This window comes from Schistocerca piceifrons, chromosome 4 (genome assembly GCF_021461385.2).
Source record: "Schistocerca piceifrons isolate TAMUIC-IGC-003096 chromosome 4, iqSchPice1.1, whole genome shotgun sequence".
Taxonomy (NCBI): domain Eukaryota; kingdom Metazoa; phylum Arthropoda; class Insecta; order Orthoptera; family Acrididae; genus Schistocerca; species Schistocerca piceifrons.
In genome coordinates this window covers 497,436,162-497,456,181 of record NC_060141.1, presented here as the reverse complement: position 1 = coordinate 497,456,181, position 20,020 = coordinate 497,436,162, and the positions used below count along the sequence as shown (strand labels likewise).

Here is a 20,020-nt window from a genome sequence, read left to right as displayed (position 1 = left end):
ATACAAGAGCATGCTAGCTTGAAAGATTACTTAATACTATTTACATCAGTGTTAACTTCTAAATGTTACAGAATCACTTGCTAAATAACGGAGAGGACTTCCTGTATGACACCTGTGTTTCTAACAGAATTGTATGGTATGATCAGCTGCCAAATAGAGTATGACCAAAGTCAACTTTTTTCAGGAGAGCAAATTTTAACTTTATATCCGCTGTAATTTCACAATTATACTAGTCATGGCTAAGCTATGGCAAGACAATAACTTGTAAATGTAAATGATTAATGGAAAATCTCATAGAGATGTGAAACAAATACTAACAAAGAGATAGAGGGGCTGGCCAGTACTTACCTCAGCTCAGTACAGCCGATAGATACACATAAAACAGAACTGAAAATTTACATTCCTAGCTTTCGGAACTTTGTTCCTTCATCAGGGAGGAGAGAGGGGAAAAAAGGGAAGAAGGGAAAGTGGATTCAGTTACTCACAACCCAGGTTATGAAGCAACAGGGAAAGGTAAACAGGGAGGGTAGCAAGGATGGAGGCATGGTTGTCAGAGGGAAGCCAAAGATATTCTACTGTAAGTACTGTGCCAGCTTCAAACCAAAGAGGATGCATACAGAAGTAAAGAGGTATATAGTATAAAGATAAACACAACTATGTACGATGAAAAGATGCGTGAATGGCTAAAGAGGAAAGGGAAAGAGGAGAAGACTGAAGAGTGAATGGGAGTGAGGTTGTTTAACGTAGGTTCAGTCCAGGGGGATGGCGGGATGAAAGGATGTGCTGGAGTGCAAGTTCCCATTTCCGCAGTTCAGAGGGACTGGTGTTGGGTGCGAGAAGCCAAATGGCACATACGGTGAAGCAGGTTCCTAGGTCCCTAGAATTATGCTGGAGGGCATGCTCCGCTACTGGGTATTGGGCATCTCCTAGGCGGACAGTTCGTCTGTGTCCGTTCATGCGCTCAGCCAGTTTGGTTGTTGTCATGCCGATGTAAAAGGCTGTGCAGTGCAGGCATGTCAGTTGATAAATGACATGTGTAGTTTCACACGTAGCCCTGCCTTGAATTGTGTATGTTTTACCAGTAGCGGGGCTGGAGTAGGTGGTTGTGGGCGGATGCATGGGGCAGGTTTTGCAGCGGGGTCGGTTACAGGGGTAGGAACCGCTGGGTAGAGAAGGTAGTCTGGGAATATTGTAGGGTTTAACAAGGATGTTACGGAGGTTAGGGGGGCGACGAAAGGCAACTCTGGGTGGTGTGGGGAGAATTTTGTCAAGGGATGATCTCATTTCAGGGGTTGACTTGAGAAAGTCATATCCCTGGCGGAGTAATTTGTTGATGTTTTCGAGGCCAGGATAATATTGGGTGACAAGGGGGATGCTTCTGTGTGGTCTGGGGGTAGGAACATTGTTGTTGGACGGGGAGGAATGTATTGCTCGGGAAATCTGTTTGTGGACAAGGTCTGCAGGATAGTTGCGGGAAAGGAAAGCACTGGTCAGGTTATTGGTGTAGTTGTTGAGGGATTCGTCACTGGAGCAGATACGTTTGCCACGAATACCTAGGCTGTAGGGAAGGGAGTGTTTGATGTGGAAAGGATGGCAGCTATCAAAGTGAAGGTACTGTTGTTTGTTTGTGGGTTTGATATGGACAGAGGTGTGGATGTGAGCTTCAACAAGATGAAGGTCAACATCCAGGAAGGTGGCTTGGGTTTTGGAGAAGGACCAGGTGAAATTCAGATTCGAAAAGGAGTTGAGGTTATGGAGGAAATTAAGGAGTGTTTCTTCACCATGAGTCCAGACCACAAAGATGTCATCTATAAACCTATACCAGGCCAGGGGAAGCAGCTGTTGGGTCTTCAGGAAAGCCTCCTCCATGCGGCCCATGAAGAGGTTGGCATAGGAGGGAGCCATCCTGGTTCCCATGGCCGTTCCCCTGATTTGTTTGTAGGTCTGGCCTTCAAAAGTGAAGTAATTATGGGTGAGGATGAAGTTGGTAAGTGTGATAAGGAACGAGGTTTTTGGAAGATCTTCGGGTGGGCGTTGGGAGAGGTAGTGCTCAAGGGCAGAGAGACCATGGGTATGTGGGATGTTTGTATAAAGGGATGTAGCATCTATGGTGACAAGAAAGGTTTCAGGTGTGAGAGGAGTGGGAATGGATTTGAGGCGTTCTAGGAAGTGGTTTGTGTCTTTGATGTAGGATGGGAGTCTGCGGATGATAGGTTGTAGGTGCTGGTCTACCAGAGCTGAGATACGTTCGGTTGGGGATTTGAAGCCTGCTACAATGGGACGGCCAGGATGGTTCTCTTTGTGGATTTTGGGTAATAGGTAGAAGGTAGGGGTACGTGGCTCAGGTGGAGTGAGTAAGTCTATGGAAGCCGTTGTGAGGCCTTGTGAGGGACCTTGGATTTTTAGGATTTTTTGCATCTCAGTCTGGATAGTTGTGTTTATCTTTATACTATATACCTCTTTACTTCTGTATGCATCCTCTTTGGTTTGAAGCTGGCACAGTACTTACAGTAGAATATCTTTGGCTTCCCTCTGACAACCATGCCTCCATCCTTGCTACCCTCCCTGTTTACCTTTCCCTGTTGCTTCATAACCTGGGTTGTGAGTAACTGAATCCACTTTCCCTTCTTCCCTTTTTTCCGCTCTCTCCTCCCTGATGAAGGAACAAAGTTCCGAAAGCTAGGAATGTAAATTTTCAGTTCTGTTTTATGTGTATCTATCGGCTGTACTGAGCTGAGGTAAGTACTTGTAAATGTAAATCACACTGTATAAATCTATTGTTGAAACGTTTTGATTGACCGCATCCATTGGGGCACATTCAGTTTACATTCAGAAACGTTTTAGGTAGTGTGTGTCTAGCTGAATGATCACTGTATGATTTGGCAATGTTTTGCGAGACTTTTGAGATGTCGTGTTGATGTCCATCATATTTTCTAACCCTTTTAGGCTGTGGAATTGCAGGAGTTACATCCATCTTTTTTACAGTCTTTAATATAAAGGCCTTGTAAGTTTAGTCTGTAACATCACAGAACTAATAATAGGAATGTTACATAATCAACAGAACATGGAGCACACAGCTAATCAACCTCTCTAGTGACAGTACCCTTGCCCTTTTTGCATTCTTCGTTGGTCCCCTGGGGTTGCTTGACTGCACTCGCATCCCTAATGGTTTGGGACCCTCCTGCTACTGTTTTCCCCACACCTTCTTTGGGAGCATTGACTCTCCACACACTAGGGATACTGATCTCCAGTCCCCAGCCAGAGAAACAACACCCTCTGGTGCCCCTTACTAGGAACCCTCAGGATGCTCCATTCCCAGAATTCTGCTGATCTGCAAACAGATACTACCTACTGGCAGAAGAAGCCACATGTTGCTGGTCATAGGACTTTGCATCCCACCTCTGTCTCTGAAACTAAGGTAGAAAAGCTCTCAAGGACAATGAAACCATCCAAGGAGAGGATGGAAAAAGGAAGACCTCCAAGACGGAGGAGTTGCTGATGTTCCCCATATGCCCCGGACCCATATGTTCTGACTCTGTACCTGAGGAACAGTTCCTGGTGACCCATGCGGCAGTGGAACCACTCTGTCCCCTCCCCTGCCTCCCCCCCCCCCTCCATGCCCTGCAGAGGTGATGTATATTGATGCTGTGTCCTTGTGTCCTTGGGACCAGTGGCAGCAGATGACCACCTTGATCCGTTCATGCACCAGTAGCATGATTGTCCAGTACTTTCTGGATTGAAGTTGGTACTTCCCACAGTACTCCCCATACACAAGAGAATGGTGGCCCACAGAGCTCTGTACTGAGTGTGCCCCTTTTTCTAGAGGTCTCAGTTACACCGGCTGGGGCACAGACTACGCTACACTTTTGCAACTTAACCAAGCTTTGATCCTGCCCTGTCTTAATTATGGGAGTCTGGCATGTGGCTTGGTATCACCTTCATCATTGTGAATGCTCGTACTGATACATTATTATGGGTTGTAACTTGCAACAGATGCCTTTTGGACCAGCCCTGTGAAATGCCTACTTGCAGGGACTGGGGTCTCTCCACTACAGATCAGGCACCAACTACTACTAGTCAGCTATACCATACACGTTTGCTGCAACATCCAAACAACTGTGTCATTTTTCCCGGTAGGGAGGTCCACCTACCACAACAGTGGCCGAAAACTGGAGTCAGAATCACAGTTCGAAACGTCAACTTCCCCCACTGTCACCCCTTGTCAGGGAGCAACTGTGTATGCCCTCACGGTGCATAGCCAGTCCTTGGATCTGCCTCTGCCTATCCATTGTACTGAAAGACTGTTGACCCCATGGTTATTCGCCATCTGTTCTTGACTGTACTTGATGCTTTTCCTGGTTCAGAAGAGGTATACACAGTGATGGCTCTAAGATCAACTACAAACTGGTTTTGCTTACATAAATGCAAGGTGTTGTATATTCACCACAGAAATGGTGGCCATCACTTGGGCCCTCAGCCATGTTCATTCTTGCACTGTTGAGACATTCTTAATTGGCAGTGATTCCCAAACTAATCTCTAGGCTGTTGACAAGTGCTACCCTCAGCACTGTCACTGTCCAGGATCTCCTTTCTTACCTCCATCAAGCTCAATCGTCGGTCTCTCTCTAGACCTCAGATCATGGTGGGATTCCAGGGAATGAACATGCTGATTGGTTGATCAAGTTGGCTACCAGGATGCTGACTTTGGTGGTAGCTGCCCTGGAGCGGGATTTTCAGTTGTTGGAGGCTTGGAACACAGATTGGTGTGCCCTGTTTTCTCTGAACAAACTGCGAGCACTAAAGGGGACCATGGCCAGGTGGTAATCTTCCCTTCATGCTTCTCGCAGGGAATTTACAATTCTCTGCCACATTCACATAGGCCAAAATCACATTGCCCAAAGTTGGCTGACTCATGGCTACATCTTACAATGTGAGGAACCACTCTAGTGTTGGTGTGGTGCCCTTCTGACAGTGGCTTATGTCCTGCTGGACTGCCTCAATTTAGCCACCTAATGGCAAAACCTTAAAACTTGCTGACATACTGCGTCTGGCACTAGCAGATGGTTGCCAAAGTGAGTGATCTGGTTTTATGTATTATCTGTGAAGGTGGTTTCTGCTCCTCCCTGTGAAGTATGGCACATTGGTCTCATCAGCCACAGCAGGGATTGGAGGGGTGCCCTTCTCCCTGCTCCGACACAGAGGGTCCATAGCTATCCTCGCTTCGTGATGTCTGGCCTTGCTCTTGCCCATCCCACCTTTTTAATTCTTCGTATTCTTTTACATCTGTCATTGGTTCGCTGTCTGAACATTGTTGTTCTCTTTCCTGAGATTTTATCAACTTGTCCACATTGTTAGTTTTCTTGTGCTAATAAAGGATTAGGATACACCAGTCAGATGCTGAGGACATGTATCCCATCACATAACATATCCAGGGGACCCACTCTCCCTTCTTCTTGGTCTGTCTCTTGATTTTATTGTTCCCCGGATGCAGTCAGGTTCATCAGGATTTGTCTTCTAAGTTCTTCCTCTCTGTTGACTTTTGCCAGGTGAATGGACTTACGACCTCTTGGTTTGGTCCCTGTAACTCCATCAATCCAATCCAATCAAGGTTTTCATTCAGTGGTGACAGACCTGGCTGCCGTGAGAGCTTGGACTTACACCACTTGATTGTCAAAGCACTTAGCAATAGTTTCTTTCATTGTAATAACATTCTGGGATCTCTGTGAGGAAACTACTGAGCTAGGACCCATATCACTTCTCAGATACAAAGATCTGCCTGTTTAGTAATGATAAAGTGGTGTCAGTCAATTTTTTTAATTTTTGTGGCTTGTACCACTTGGCAGCCAACACGCCCATATACTAATGTGGGACAATGTATAACAACTCTGCTTAGATTAACAAATGGTTTGATGTTGTAATTTGATTTATTTCACATGAAACGTTTTAGTAGTCTAACAATGTTATTATTATTATGTACATGTTCACATTTTCAGTTTTCTACTTTATACCATTTTCTGTCATAGTAAGTAACTAACACATGTACTACTGCCTCACATCATTTTGTGTTCTGTCTCAGGTGGGGTATTAACTTACTCTTAAAAGCCATTTTTGCATGTTTGCTATATTACATTGTTTTGATGACAAGTTACTGAAATTCTCAAAAAAAAAAAAAAAAAAAAAAAAATCATTCAATTATTTGACACCTGTCACTCATGGTGCTTGATGCATTGAATAACAGCTATAGACAAAAATTGTTGCTAAAATTTTCACCGAAATGTCAATTAGTACATAAATACTTAACAAGATGGAATATGTGATGAACTTCTTGTTGTTAAGTAATATTATCATTACAGTTAATATGTTAGTTTGAATTATTAATTACTCTTCACTGACAGGGTTTGGGTTATTATTATTATTATTATTATTATTATTATTATTATTATCATCATCATGTTTACTAACTAAAGAAATGAAACTTCAAATATATATTTCTTCTTGTTAGTAGAAAAAATATTTTGGGGGCTATTAGCATTATTATTTTTTATTGGTCACAAAACTTCAAAAAGTTGAATATCATAATTAGATAATCATAAAAAGACAATGCTTCATTCTTTGCTTTCAGAACTATAGGTTGTGAACATGTGACATTAGGAATAAACATTTTATAGTATGATTAAATAAAGATCAAATAAGATAAAAAATAATCACCCATCTAACGGAAGTATCTTCTTTCCTCCACATTTTTGTTGAGATGTTTGGAAAGTACCAGTGACTGAATGGCTGATACTGTTATCAGACTCTGTACTTTTGATGACTTTTGACTGGCTGTATCTGTAGTTCATCATTTTCAAACTCTTCACTGCCTGTGCCATCAAAGTACCTTGAAAGACTGGGCTGTTGGCTACATAAACGCAGAATTCATTGTGTACTGCTGGAAGCAGTTGTTCTTCCAATAAATGTCATTCTCAAGGACTACAGTTATATGATCTGGTGTTCTTATTTGGTGTCCATAACATTTTATTTTATGTTGTTTTGACTGAATGTCGAGCTCATCTCAAGTTCCTTTGATAATATTTATTATATGCTGAAGCTTATATCATATGGTGGGACTTAGCTGCAAAACTTGCCTACGTATCATTTGATCAGTCCTCTTCTGAGCTTGTTTGTAAGTGTTAACGTCACATACTCTTACCACTAGGTTATTAGTCAGCCTGTTCTCCACTAATATGTCATGTTTATACATCCTAATCTAATAGCCGCAATTCAGATGAGAATGGTGATAAAAATTATTTTCCTTTTATTTTACATACGGTTGGCAGAAACATGTTTCATGTTAAGGGCCATACTTTTCCCTGCTTTTCTCATTTTAAGTACTCAATGCAATAGCGCCAATCAGTTTCGTCAAGATTTGGTCATAAATCTTCATATTCAAAAGAACTTAGAGAAAAATTGTGACATAGTATACAGACCTCACTTCCATATTATTAGATCCATGTGACATTGCATAAATACAAACCAATCTTACTCAGTTAGCAAACTGCACTGATAAATTTTAGAAATACCTAAATTTATACTTGCTCTTGAAGAGAGCTTCATGAACAAATTGCACTTTCCAAGTTCAACATAACTACTGCTTATTATTAATGGAAAATCTCATATAAGATGTGAAACAAATACTAACAAAGAGATAGAGGGGCTGGCCAGTACTTACCTCAGCTCAGTACAGCCGATAGATACACGTAAAACAGAACTGAAAATTTACATTCCTAGCTTTCGGAACTTTGTTCCTTCATCAGGGAGGAGAGAGGGGAAAAAAAGGGAAGAAGGGAAAGTGGATTCAGTTACTCACAACCCAGGTTATGAAGCAACAGGGAAAGGTAAACAGGGAGGGTAGCAAGGATGGAGGCATGGTTGTCAGAGGGAAGCCAAAGATATTCTACTGTAAGTACTGTGCCAGCTTCAAACCAAAGAGGATGCATACAGAAGTAAAGTATAAAGATAAACACAACTATGTAGGATGAAAAGATGCGTGAATGGCTAAAGAGGAAAGGGAAAGAGGAGAAGACTGAAGAGTGAATGGGAGTGAGGTTGTTTAACGTAGGTTCAGTCCAGGGGGATGGCGGGATGAAAGGATGTGTTGGAGTGCAAGTTCCCATCTCCGCAGTTCAGAGGGACTGGTGTTGGGTGGGAGAAGCCAAATGGCACATACGGTGTAGCAGGTTCCTAGGTCCCTAGAATTATGCTGGAGGGCATGCTCCGCTACTGGGTATTGGGCATCTCCTAGGCGGACAGTTCGTCTGTGTCCGTTCATTCGCTCAGCCAGTTTGGTTGTTGTCATGCCGATGTAAAAGGCTGTGCAGTGCAGGCACGTCAGTTGATAAATGACATGTGTAGTTTCACACGTAGCCCTGCCTTGAATTGTGTATGTTTTACCAGTAGCGGGGCTGGAGTAGGTGGTTGTGGGCGGATGCATGGGGCAGGTTTTGCAGCGGGGTCGGTTACAGGGGTAGGAACCGCTGGGTAGAGAAGGTAGTCTGGGAATATTGTAGGGTTTAACAAGGATGTTACGGAGGTTAGGGGGGCGACGAAAGGCAACTCTGGGTGGTGTGGGGAGAATTTTGTCAAGGGATGATCTCATTTCAGGGGTTGACTTGAGAAAGTCATATCCCTGGCGGAGTAATTTGTTGATGTTTTCGAGGCCAGGATAATACTGGGTGACAAGGGGGATGCTTCTGTGTGGTCTGGGGGTAGGAACATTGTTGTTGGACGGGGAGGAATGTATTGCTCGGGAAATCTGTTTGTGGACAAGGTCTTGCGGGAGAGGAAAGCACTGGTCAGGTTATTGGTGTAGTTGTTGAGGGATTCGTCACTGGAGCAGATACGTTTGCCTTACCTAGGCTGTAGGGAAGGGAGCGTTTGATGTGGAAAGGATGGCAGCTATCAAAGTGAAGGTACTGTTGTTTGTTTGTGGGTTTGATATGGACAGAGGTGTGGATGTGAGCTTCAACAAGATGAAGGTCAACATCCAGGAAGGTGGCTTGGGTTTTGGAGAAGGACCAGGTGAAATTCAGATTCGAAAAGGAGTTGTTACCTAGGCTGTAGGGAAGGGAGCGTTTGATGTGGAAAGGATGGCAGCTATCAAAGTGAAGGTACTGTTGTTTGTTTGTGGGTTTGATATGGACTGAGGTGTGGATGTGAGCTTCAACAAGATGAAGGTCAACATCCAGGAAGGTGGCTTGGGTTTTGGAGAAGGACCAGGTGAAATTCAGATTCGAAAAGGAGTTGTTACCTAGGCTGTAGGGAAGGGAGCGTTTGATGTGGAAAGGGTGGCAGCTATCAAAGTGAAGGTACTGTTGTTTGTTTGTGGGTTTGATATGGACTGAGGTGTGGATGTGAGCTTCAACAAGATGAAGGTCAACATCCAGGAAGGTGGCTACCTAGGCTGTAGGGAAGGGAGCATTTGATGTGGAAAGGATGGCAGCTATCAAAGTGAAGGTACTGTTGTTTGTTTGTGGGTTTGATATGGACTGAGGTGTGGATGTGAGCTTCAACAAGATGAAGGTCAACATCCAGGAAGGTGGCAACAACTACACCAATAACCTGACCAGTGCTTTCCTCTCCCGCAACTATCCTGCAGACCTTGTCCACAAACAGATTTCCCGAGCAATACATTCCTCCCCGTCCAACAACAATGTTCCTACCCCCAGACCACACAGAAGCATCCCCCTTGTCACCCAGTATTATCCTGGCCTCGAAAACATCAACAAATTACTCCGCCAGGGATATGACTTTCTCAAGTCAACCCCTGAAATGAGATCATCCCTTGACAAAATTCTCCCCACACCACCCAGAGTTGCCTTTCGTCGCCCCCCTAACCTCCGTAACATCCTTGTTAAACCCTACAATATTCCCAGACTACCTTCTCTACCCAGCGGTTCCTACCCCTGTAACCGACCCCGCTGCAAAACCTGCCCCATGCATCCGCCCACAACCACCTACTCCAGCCCCGCTACTGGTAAAACATACACAATTCAAGGCAGGGCTACGTGTGAAACTACACATGTCATTTATCAACTGACGTGCCTGCACTGCACAGCCTTTTACATCGGCATGACAACAACCAAACTGGCTGAGTGAATGAACGGACACAGACGAACTGTCCGCCTAGGAGATGCCCAATACCCAGTAGCGGAGCATGCCCTCCAGCATAATTCTAGGGACCTAGGAACCTGCTACACCGTATGTGCCATTTGGCTTCTCCCACCCAACACCAGTCCCTCTGAACTGCGGAGATGGGAACTTGCACTCCAACACATCCTTTCATCCCGCCATCCCCCTGGACTGAACCTACGTTAAACAACCTCACTCCCATTCACTCTTCAGTCTTCTCCTCTTTCCCTTTCCTCTTTAGCCATTCACGCATCTTTTCATCCTACATAGTTGTGTTTATCTTTATACTTTACTTCTGTATGCATCCTCTTTGGTTTGAAGCTGGCACAGTACTTACAGTAGAATATCTTTGGCTTCCCTCTGACAACCATGCCTCCATCCTTGCTACCCTCCCTGTTTACCTTTCCCTGTTGCTTCATAACCTGGGTTGTGAGTAACTGAATCCACTTTCCCTTCTTCCCTTTTTTCCCCTCTCTCCTCCCTGATGAAGGAACAAAGTTCCGAAAGCTAGGAATGTAAATTTTCAGTTCTGTTTTATGTGTATCTATCGGCTGTACTGAGCTGAGGTAAGTACTGGCCAGCCCCTCTATCTCTTTGTTAGTATTTGTTTCACTACTGCTTATTATGCATTACATGGCACTAAAATATTTTTTTACCATCTTTACTGCCTATTCTTCCTTTTCTTCACTTCAGAGGATTTCCTTCTGCTGTATTTTTCACATGTATGCAATTTTTTATAATTCATATGATATCATTATGTACACTGGCTCCAATGAAGGACAATCCCATATGCAGTACACACACAGGCAAGCAATGACTCACTTTCTCTGTAAGATCATAGTTTGATACTTGGAGCAATTAAAGCAGATATAAGTAAAGGTTCATAGGGGTACCGGTGATCAAAACACGAAGAAAAATGTTATATATTATGAACACACAGATCCATAAAATTTTCATTTTCAATTTTAACTGCAACTTTCCTGTGGGACAGATCATTTTGTCAACATTACATCTATTGCATTAAATAGTAGGGACAATAGAAAATAAAGAGTTTAAAATTTAAGTGTTTTAATATCAGCATAAGTGCATTCACTACAGATTGAATAAAAGTGTCACTGGAATTTTTTGAGGATTTCAGTATGTCAAGGATTCACTGAGGTAACTCCAATGTAAACTAATTTTAATTTTACTCTTCTTATATGCCTCACATTTAACACAAGTGAATGTATGCCTTGAATCCCTTGGAAGACTGGTCTATCTTATATGCTTATGTGTTATACATTACAGTATTGCTTTAGCCATGTATTTATCCATGTATTATTTGTTGTTTTTCAGGTTCAGTCTGACGATACAACAGAGTCCAGTGATGAAGAAATTGAAAATTCAGCAACAGAAATAGAAACTGATTCTGAGTTTGAGCATGATGGAACATCATTTCCTCACAATATACCATCTATAATAGTAGATGACAGGAATGTCACAAAAAGAAAGAGATATAACGCTGAGGAACCAATCAAAGTTCATACTCGAGCTGGACATATTCATCCAATAAATGGAACGGTAAAGCCACTGTTGCCATCAGTGCAGAGTCAGCATGGGATTAGACTTAAGTTTTCATCAGTTCAACCAGAAACGGCCAATTCTTTCACTGCTTCAAATTTGGTCACTAGCAAGAATCTTCTCAATAATAATGCTAAATTACCCACATCTTCGCAGCTTACTCCACTTATTAATCCTAGACAAGGAAACTATCTACTTAACAGGACACATTCAACTGAGGGCATTGCCTCCAAAGTTTCTCTGGAACTGAAGAAAAGGTACTTGCTGGGCACATCAGATATTGGTGGCACAGTGAGGAAATCTGGTTCAGCATCAACAATAGATTCAAAATTAAAGAACTTTGTTGATACTATATCAGAACATCAGAAACTTCTGCATCCAGCTCCAGAACCCAGTCCATCTATGCAAGCGTATCTTCAAGGAACATCAAGAGTTTCTTCTAGCAGTAGTACTCATTTCTCTCCTCCATCGCCAACAATTATTGCACCATCACTACAGCTTCCACAAATACAAAAACCTGCTTTACGCAAAGAGAAAGAGCTACCAGATGTGGAGGGCTCCTTTGAGCATGTTTGTGGAAAGAAAGAAGCCAAAGTTCCTTCTTTTGGGGCTGAAAAGTCTTCTGCACAAGCAGATCATGCCAGTGGCTCTAACGCTCATACCGATGAAGGAGATCGAAAACTGTTGGTAATAACAGAAAATACCAAAACTGCTAGTAATGGGATGGATAATTCGACACCAGCTAAAGTAGAAGATGAAACAGACTACCGACCGAGAAGCCCAGCTCACGAAACATCCATAGTTGTGCCTGACATGCAGTGGAACTTGACTCCAAAGACTGGCAATGATAATGAAGAAAATGATGAGAATGATGATGATGATGATGATGATGATGATATAGAAACTGATTCGTTGTCTTCAGGCAGCAGTTCAGTTGAAAATGATACAAAACAGAAAAGTGATTCCCATTCTTCTGGACAGTTACCAGAAAGAATTACTCCGAGAGTTGAAATACATGATTCTAGTGGTGTCCTCATGACTGAAGATGCTGATATATCAAACTGCACAAAACAGGAATCTGTTGCAGAAGCACTATTTACCAAGCAGTATACTGAAGAATTCCCAAAAAGTGATGCCATTAGTGTTGAAAAAGTGTCAGAGAAAAGTGTTGTTATTGATAAATCTAACAGTGATTTGGCTAAAGTTAGGCATAATTCCGTTAATAGCGATCATAGTAGCCCATCAACACCTCCTTCGAGAAGTGACTTTTCTGAGTCACATGAACATGAAGCTACATTTGCAGCATTAACAGAGACAGAATTATCAGATTGGGCACATGATGGTGACGCTGTAGTTTCAGAAGATCTAGATGATGTAGAGTTTAATATTAATCCACATTTTGTTACCGTTAGACACCATAAGAAGCCAAAAAGTAGTAAAAATACACCAGAGAAAAATTTTTCTGCAGGATACCAAAAAAGTATTGCTAAAACAGAAGATCTTGATGATGACAGTAATAAAGATAAGATACATTGTCAGACTGAAATCCCTCTGTATCATCATCATGAAGTAAAAACTGTGCCTTGCTTATTGTCTGATATAGAGAATATTGAGTTCATGGATACAGGAGAAGAAAATGAAAGTGATTCAGATGATGTTTTAGCAGCAACTAACAAAACATTAATAAAAAACAGTGGCTATGTACAGTTTGTTGATTCTGATGATGTTGTTACACCTGTTTTAGAAATTCCAGCTTTAATAGAACAAACCATGCCTGTCCCTGTTCTACCTACATTAATTGTTAGTGAATGTGATGATAATTCTGATGAGAATGATAGTAGTCCTAAACAAACTTCCAGCAAGGAATCTACACACATGTCAAAAGAGGAGGATGACAATTCACTTCAACGAGAAAGGACTTCCACAGAAGAAATGACAAGTGATACAGACACAGTGAAAGAGAAACTGCCCAACAAGTGTACAAATAATGATTCTACTTGTGAAGATGATCTGTTTTACACGCCAAAAAGTGATTCTAGACCTCCAAAGAATGGTGGAGATTCACATACTGATGATTTTTCTCAAAAGACTTGCAATAATTATGCTAGCAATTGTGAGGAACATGTTCCTACCTTCAGCAATATAAGAGATTCGATAAATATCATAAAATCTAGACAAAAAGATAAAGACTCACTAGTATTACAAGGTGTTGACTCTGAAGTAGAGCAACTGACATTAGCACCTGCCACTAATAGTGAAGATTATTCTGGTCTACATCATACAAAATCACCCAATACTTCAAGAAAACTGAAAGAAATATCAAGGGAGAGGTCAGTCCAGAAAGACATTGTTCACAAAATGGTTCTAGACAAACATTTACCTCAAAAACGCTCTAGTCAAGATAGAAAGTCAAGGAAATGTTTCAGTGGCATTTATAGCCCACCATCTCTTGCTCCTAGGCGCACATCAGATCCTACTTTGTTTCCTCTAAATTCTCCTGAAAAGGATGAATCTCTGATACCATCAGGTGTCAAGAAATTAGAAATGCCTACTGTAATTCCTCCATCTCCTGGAGAAACCGATGAAAGATTTAATAGTCTCATGGAAAGTGGCCAGGGCTTAAAAATGCCATTATCTGACGACTCTGTCCTCGTTACTGAAGAAACTGAACAGTTTTTTACGCCACTAACATCATTTAAGAAGACATCGAAAGGAAGTCGTCCACTGTCCTATCACTCATCATTTAAATCTAGTCATCGCCCTTCAAAATTTTGCAGGTCTCCAGAAAAATATTCTTCTTCTCTTCCACACACTCCTCTAACAAACCCTGAAGCATTTTCATTACCAGACATCACAAAAGTGTTATTCAAAACACCAGATATCACTTTAAAGCCACCTGTTGCACCACCTAGGACAAAACATGAACGTAAAGTTACTGGAGAGCTGTCAAAGGAAGGAAATAATAGGAGAACAGAATTCAAATCAAACAACCATGGAGAACTTCACAAGGAGAACAGAAATGGAACTCCAAACATTACTTCTGTTGCTGATGCATCAGTAATGAGTACCAAAGACTCAGATGTAAACCAGTCATCGTTGACACCATTAAGGTCACCTGTAAGCAATAATAGTCCAACAGGAATATGTGGATCACCTGTTTCTTCAAAGCAGTCGCTATCCCCAACATCAGTAGTGGTAAGTACTTTCTCATTCAAATTTGCACCTAATTTCTTAAGAATGTTGTTTGATTTTTGTTCTTCTTTTTCAATATGAAGCTACTACCTTAAAATTCTTTTATCTCATTTCACACCACACTCACGGTCTGGTGGCTGAGCAGTATATTAGCTGTAAAACTCAGTGAATTTTCATCTTCAGCCTTTTTTGTTGAATACTTATGTTTTCACAGTAATAGAGCAATAGTTCAGTAAGCCGTGTATGAGGGAAGGAATGATAATAACTGGCCACACATGGACGGATTTCTGCAACAGCATAGAACTGTGAGCCAATTGCAAGGATATTTTTGATGGATTTGGCTGCCAGTCCCAAGTTCATCATTTTTTATACTTATGTGCCGGCACCACCCATCAGATCTAGTCTGTCTGATCTGCCTGGAGGCTGTGTTCCTTCATGTGTGGGGTAAATCAGCAGATTTTCATGTTTTCTACATGGATCAAGAATGCAGTGCATGTTTGACAGTCCAGAGGTCATAAACAACAGATTTCAGGAGTTACAACTGTGTCGTGCTGGAAGTATATTGTACGGTGTGACATTTATAGGCATTATATTGTAGTACATTTTAAAATTTTGAAATTTATTTATATTTTCAAGAGAAAATAAGTATGAATGATAAAAGTAGGAAGAAAATTGTGGCAGCCACCAACAGTTTGTAAGCTATGTACTCGTATAGTTCTCAAAAGAGAAATCACACAAATGGATGGAAAAATAGATTGCTGAAAGGCAACATTCCAGCTGCTTCTTTCAACACTGCATTGTGAATTGCTAGTACTCCTCTGGGAATTCCGAAGGTTTGATGCACTAGGAAGAGGGCATTTTTGATTCTTTGTAAAATGCAGTAACTCATAGTACCTGTAAAACAATGGGCGTAAGACATTATGCATAATACAATAATGAATATAGTACAAGGAACTTTTTATTGGTGGTCGCCATAGTGTTGATTTATATAATTCATCCGCCCCCACCCCTAGTAATTCATTTCTTTCAGAGGCTTCCACTTTTCTGAAACTTGATCACAAATTTTTTAACTTAGTTTTTATTTCGTTTTGGTCCACAATTGGAATATCATTCAGAAATGTTCCAACCAATTCTCCACATGCCCTTTTTGTTAAGTTTGTGTTCATGTAATGTTCGTAGGTCATTTTCCACAAATAAGGTCTTTTGCAGTGCAGTTGTATAAATCTTTTGATGTTGTGATTGGTGTGCTCCATCACCATGCTGGGAGCAACAAGAACTTACGGTCATGTGGAAACCACAGGAAAACTCACGAACTCCCTGAATGTACTCAGCTGAGGAGACTGTCGCCAGTTCCAAGAAGTGCAGCTAATGGCTGAAGGCTGTGTCCTCACTAACCCGTAGGTGGGGGAACTGCTGGTGTACCAGAGTCTGTTGGAAATATCCATGGCCTGTAGCTAAAACCCTCTTGTCTGTGGCCAGCTAATGGGCCATCATCTGAACTGATTCAGGAGAAATGCAAGAAAGATAAATCAGGATGACCAGGCCAGAATGTGAAAAGGTTTTTTTGAATATAAGCGTAATATCCTACTGTGGCAGCTTCTTCAGCCAGTAGAGATTATGGGAAATACCATAATGTCATCCTAATATGACTGAATTCTGTGGCTGAATTGAATATCAAAAACACACTTACTTTAAATAATGCAGTACATATTACATCATCAACACAAGAATTAAAACAGAAATCGTTGTAGGTAGTAAATAGGCACCAATGCTTAAACTGACACAGAGGAGTAGCAGTAGTAGTAGTAGTGGTGGTGGAGGTGTTGGTGCTCCCAGTACATAGTAAAAGGGAGAAGGCGTGAATAGTAATAAAAACTATCACAACTTCTAAATTGCACTGAGTTTTGAGAAACTGCTGCCACAAACATGTTTAATTTATAGTTACTTACTGTAAACAGGACACGTTAAGTAGCAGACAGGCACAGTTAAATGACATTTACAGAAAGCTTTCAGCTACAGCCTTCATCAGCAAAGAGAAACACCTCATGATACATGACTGCCAACAGTGTGTACTACGCTTACATACAAGCCCACCTAAAATATGGTGTGATATTCTGGGGAAATTCTCCAACTGCTCTGAGCACATTCAGAATCCAGAAGAGAACAATGAGGATTATTACTGGGAGCAAACCCAGAGACTCATGCAAACCCATCTTCAGGAAGTTGGAAATCCTTACACTGCCTTGCCTATACAACCTCGAGACTCTAAAATTTTTCAGAAACCACATAGTGCCAATTGATAACAGAGTTGTGAAAAATAATGAAATACATGAACACAACATCAGGAAAAATGCAAATCTGCATGTTTTACGTACAAACACTCAACTGTGTAAAAAGGGAGCTTTCCACATGGGCCTCCAACTGTTCAACAATCTTTCCACTAGTATTAAGTCCATCGAAGACAACATAAAATTTAGCAAAGCTGTGAAGTCATATTTGTTGTGTCACTGTTTTTACTCTGTAAATGAATACTTAGAACAGTAATCTTGCTATTTGTTTTAAATTGAAAACATTGACCAATATAATATACTAGGATACTATAGGCCTATGTTAATATATGTAAACAATGTTAACTGATATTTTCCGACATCTGGAACACACTGTGTACCATCAGATCACATGGACTAAATAAATAAATAAATATAATAGAGGGAAACATTCCACGTGGGAAAAATATATCTAAAACAAAGATGATGTGACTTACCAAACGAAAGCGCTGGCACATCGATAGACACACAAACAAACACAAACATACACACAAAATTCTAGCTTTCGCAACCAACGGTTGCTTCGTCAGGAAAGAGGGAAGGAGAGGGAAAGACGAAAGGATGTGGGTTTTAAGGGAGAGGGTAAGGAGTCATTCCAATCCTGGGAGTGGAAAGACTTACCTTAGGGGGGAAAAAGGACGGGTATACACTCGCACACACACACACACACACACACATATCCATCCACACGTATACAGACACAAGCAGACATAATAAATAAATAAATAAGCATCTTGGGCTGGAGTGCTGTTCCGGGCATTCCAACCCGCGATGCTAGAATTGGCAGTCATGTGTGCATGAGGTATGTTTGCTTGTGTGTGTGAATGGTGTGTGTTCTTCTTTGCTGGTGAAGGCTGTGGCTGAAATCTTTATGGAAATGCATATTTAATTGTGCCTGTCTGCAACTTAACGTGTCTTCTTTATGGTAAGTAATAATCTATATTTTCCTACATTGCTGATATTCCTACCCCCCACCAGTTACCGTACTTTCAAAGATGAATGGACCAATCAAACTGTACAATGAGAACCAATCAAACTGTACAATGAGAGACCTCACCACACATTAACACCTGGTAGATCAACATGTTTGTCCACATGAATGTGAGGATTTTCAGGAGTCCAGTAAATGCAGTTGTGACGATTTACAGTACCATTCAGTTTTAATTGCGCCTCATCAGACCAGATAACCATCTCTACAAATTGTTCACCCTCATGAAACATGCCTTCAAACCACTTCATCCTTTGATCCGGGTTGTCATCGTTCATAGTGTGCAGTGATCTTGGAACATACACTTTCCGTTTTTCAGCCTTCAGAATTCTTTGTATACTTGATCGACTTGTCCTGCTTTCATGCACCCTGCTTCACTGATTGTTGAGGTGACACAGCAGTGCTGGAAGCTGGACTTGTTGATGTTTTGGTCAGCCAGACCTCTCCTTATGCACATCCTGAAGAGTACTGTCGGCTTCAAATTTATCCCGAATATGATATATTTTTGTAAGTGTTGGTAGCTGTGTTCTATATGCATTACACCATTGCTATTGTACCTCCGTCATGTTTTCATACTTCCAGTACCACTTCAATAAGGCTTTGCATTGCTCAAATCACAATCTTACTTCATTCATTGCTATACTGTCATCCGCTGGAAAACGTCCACCAAGATCTGTTGAGGAAACAATGGACTACACCACCTTGCAAAATTGCAACGATATGTTATTTTGTTCCAAAGATATTAACTATCAAAGAATATCTACACTTTTCTGGACGCCCCAGTATTTGTTTGCTAAGTGATAATTAACCATATGAAAGCTAAGGGATTCACTAACTTCCAAGGTGCTGCATTCTGTAAAACATAGGCGAAAGATTTGAAGGAAAGGTAACTAACTGAACTAATTGGATATAATCAATATAAATAAATAAGTTGAAAGAAAGAAAGGGAAGTTGTAGGGTAGCATGGCATTGAGAAAGGGGCAATTGGGGGGAGGGGGGGGGGGGGCATGGCAGGAGTGGAACACAGTAAAAGCCAGCAACAGATGACATTTGAAAATGTGGGCAATTAGCAGTGGCAGTAAGAGCAGATGCTAGGTTAGAAAAAAGAAAGATTTTGGAGGAAACACATGGAAAGTAAGAACATGGCAGAATGTAGAACAACAAAAGTACAAATCAGAGTAACAGTAGAGAAATAAAAAAAGTTGTAGCTGTTAAATGTTGATGGACCATGTAATGTTTGACATTTCAGTTTTTCCATGTACGGTTTGTGGCTTCCTTTTCTCAACATTGCACCATCTTCTTTGGTGTATCACTCCATCAGAACAGGAAATTACTCTGTATTTCATCCTGCAAACAGAAAGCAACTGTCTTCCATTTTAGTGAAACACTCCCTCTTTATGCTCTTGCAGTTCATGGCAGATGTCTCTCTTCCCATTCAGACTCCCCACACAAATACACAGCCCATATCATGATTGTTTTCATTTTTCAGTTAATTTGCTAGACAGGTTCATGATTAGATGATCCTTGCACTCATACAAACTTCCCAAAACTGAAGAATTGCTTAAAAAACTATAGATCTATTCCTGTTTCATGTGAAGACCACCCTACTCATGAGATAGCACTGTTTTCTTTCTCTTCTAAGGTATGTTACTTACTTGAGACCATTTCTGACAATAAAGTTCCTATCTTTGTTTCCCCAGGAAAACTCCTGTGCCAATTCTAGTCCATGTACTGATGAGGTTTCCTTGATCAGCGAAGAGGGACGCACATGATATTACCAGTG

The 20,020-nt window shown here is 41.3% G+C and overlaps 1 protein-coding gene across 3 annotated transcripts in view; it reads left to right on the top strand.

Annotated features, from left to right (window-relative positions):
- LOC124796266 (F-actin-monooxygenase Mical) overlaps positions 1-20,020 on the top strand; it is a 554,406-nt gene that overhangs the window by 400,612 nt on the left and 133,774 nt on the right. For all 3 annotated transcript variants that reach the window (XM_047260379.1, XM_047260378.1, XM_047260377.1), the window contains one exon: positions 11,506-14,925. In XM_047260379.1, coding sequence (XP_047116335.1) covers positions 11,506-14,925 — 3,420 coding nt within the window. The remainder of the gene's footprint in view (positions 1-11,505; positions 14,926-20,020) is intronic.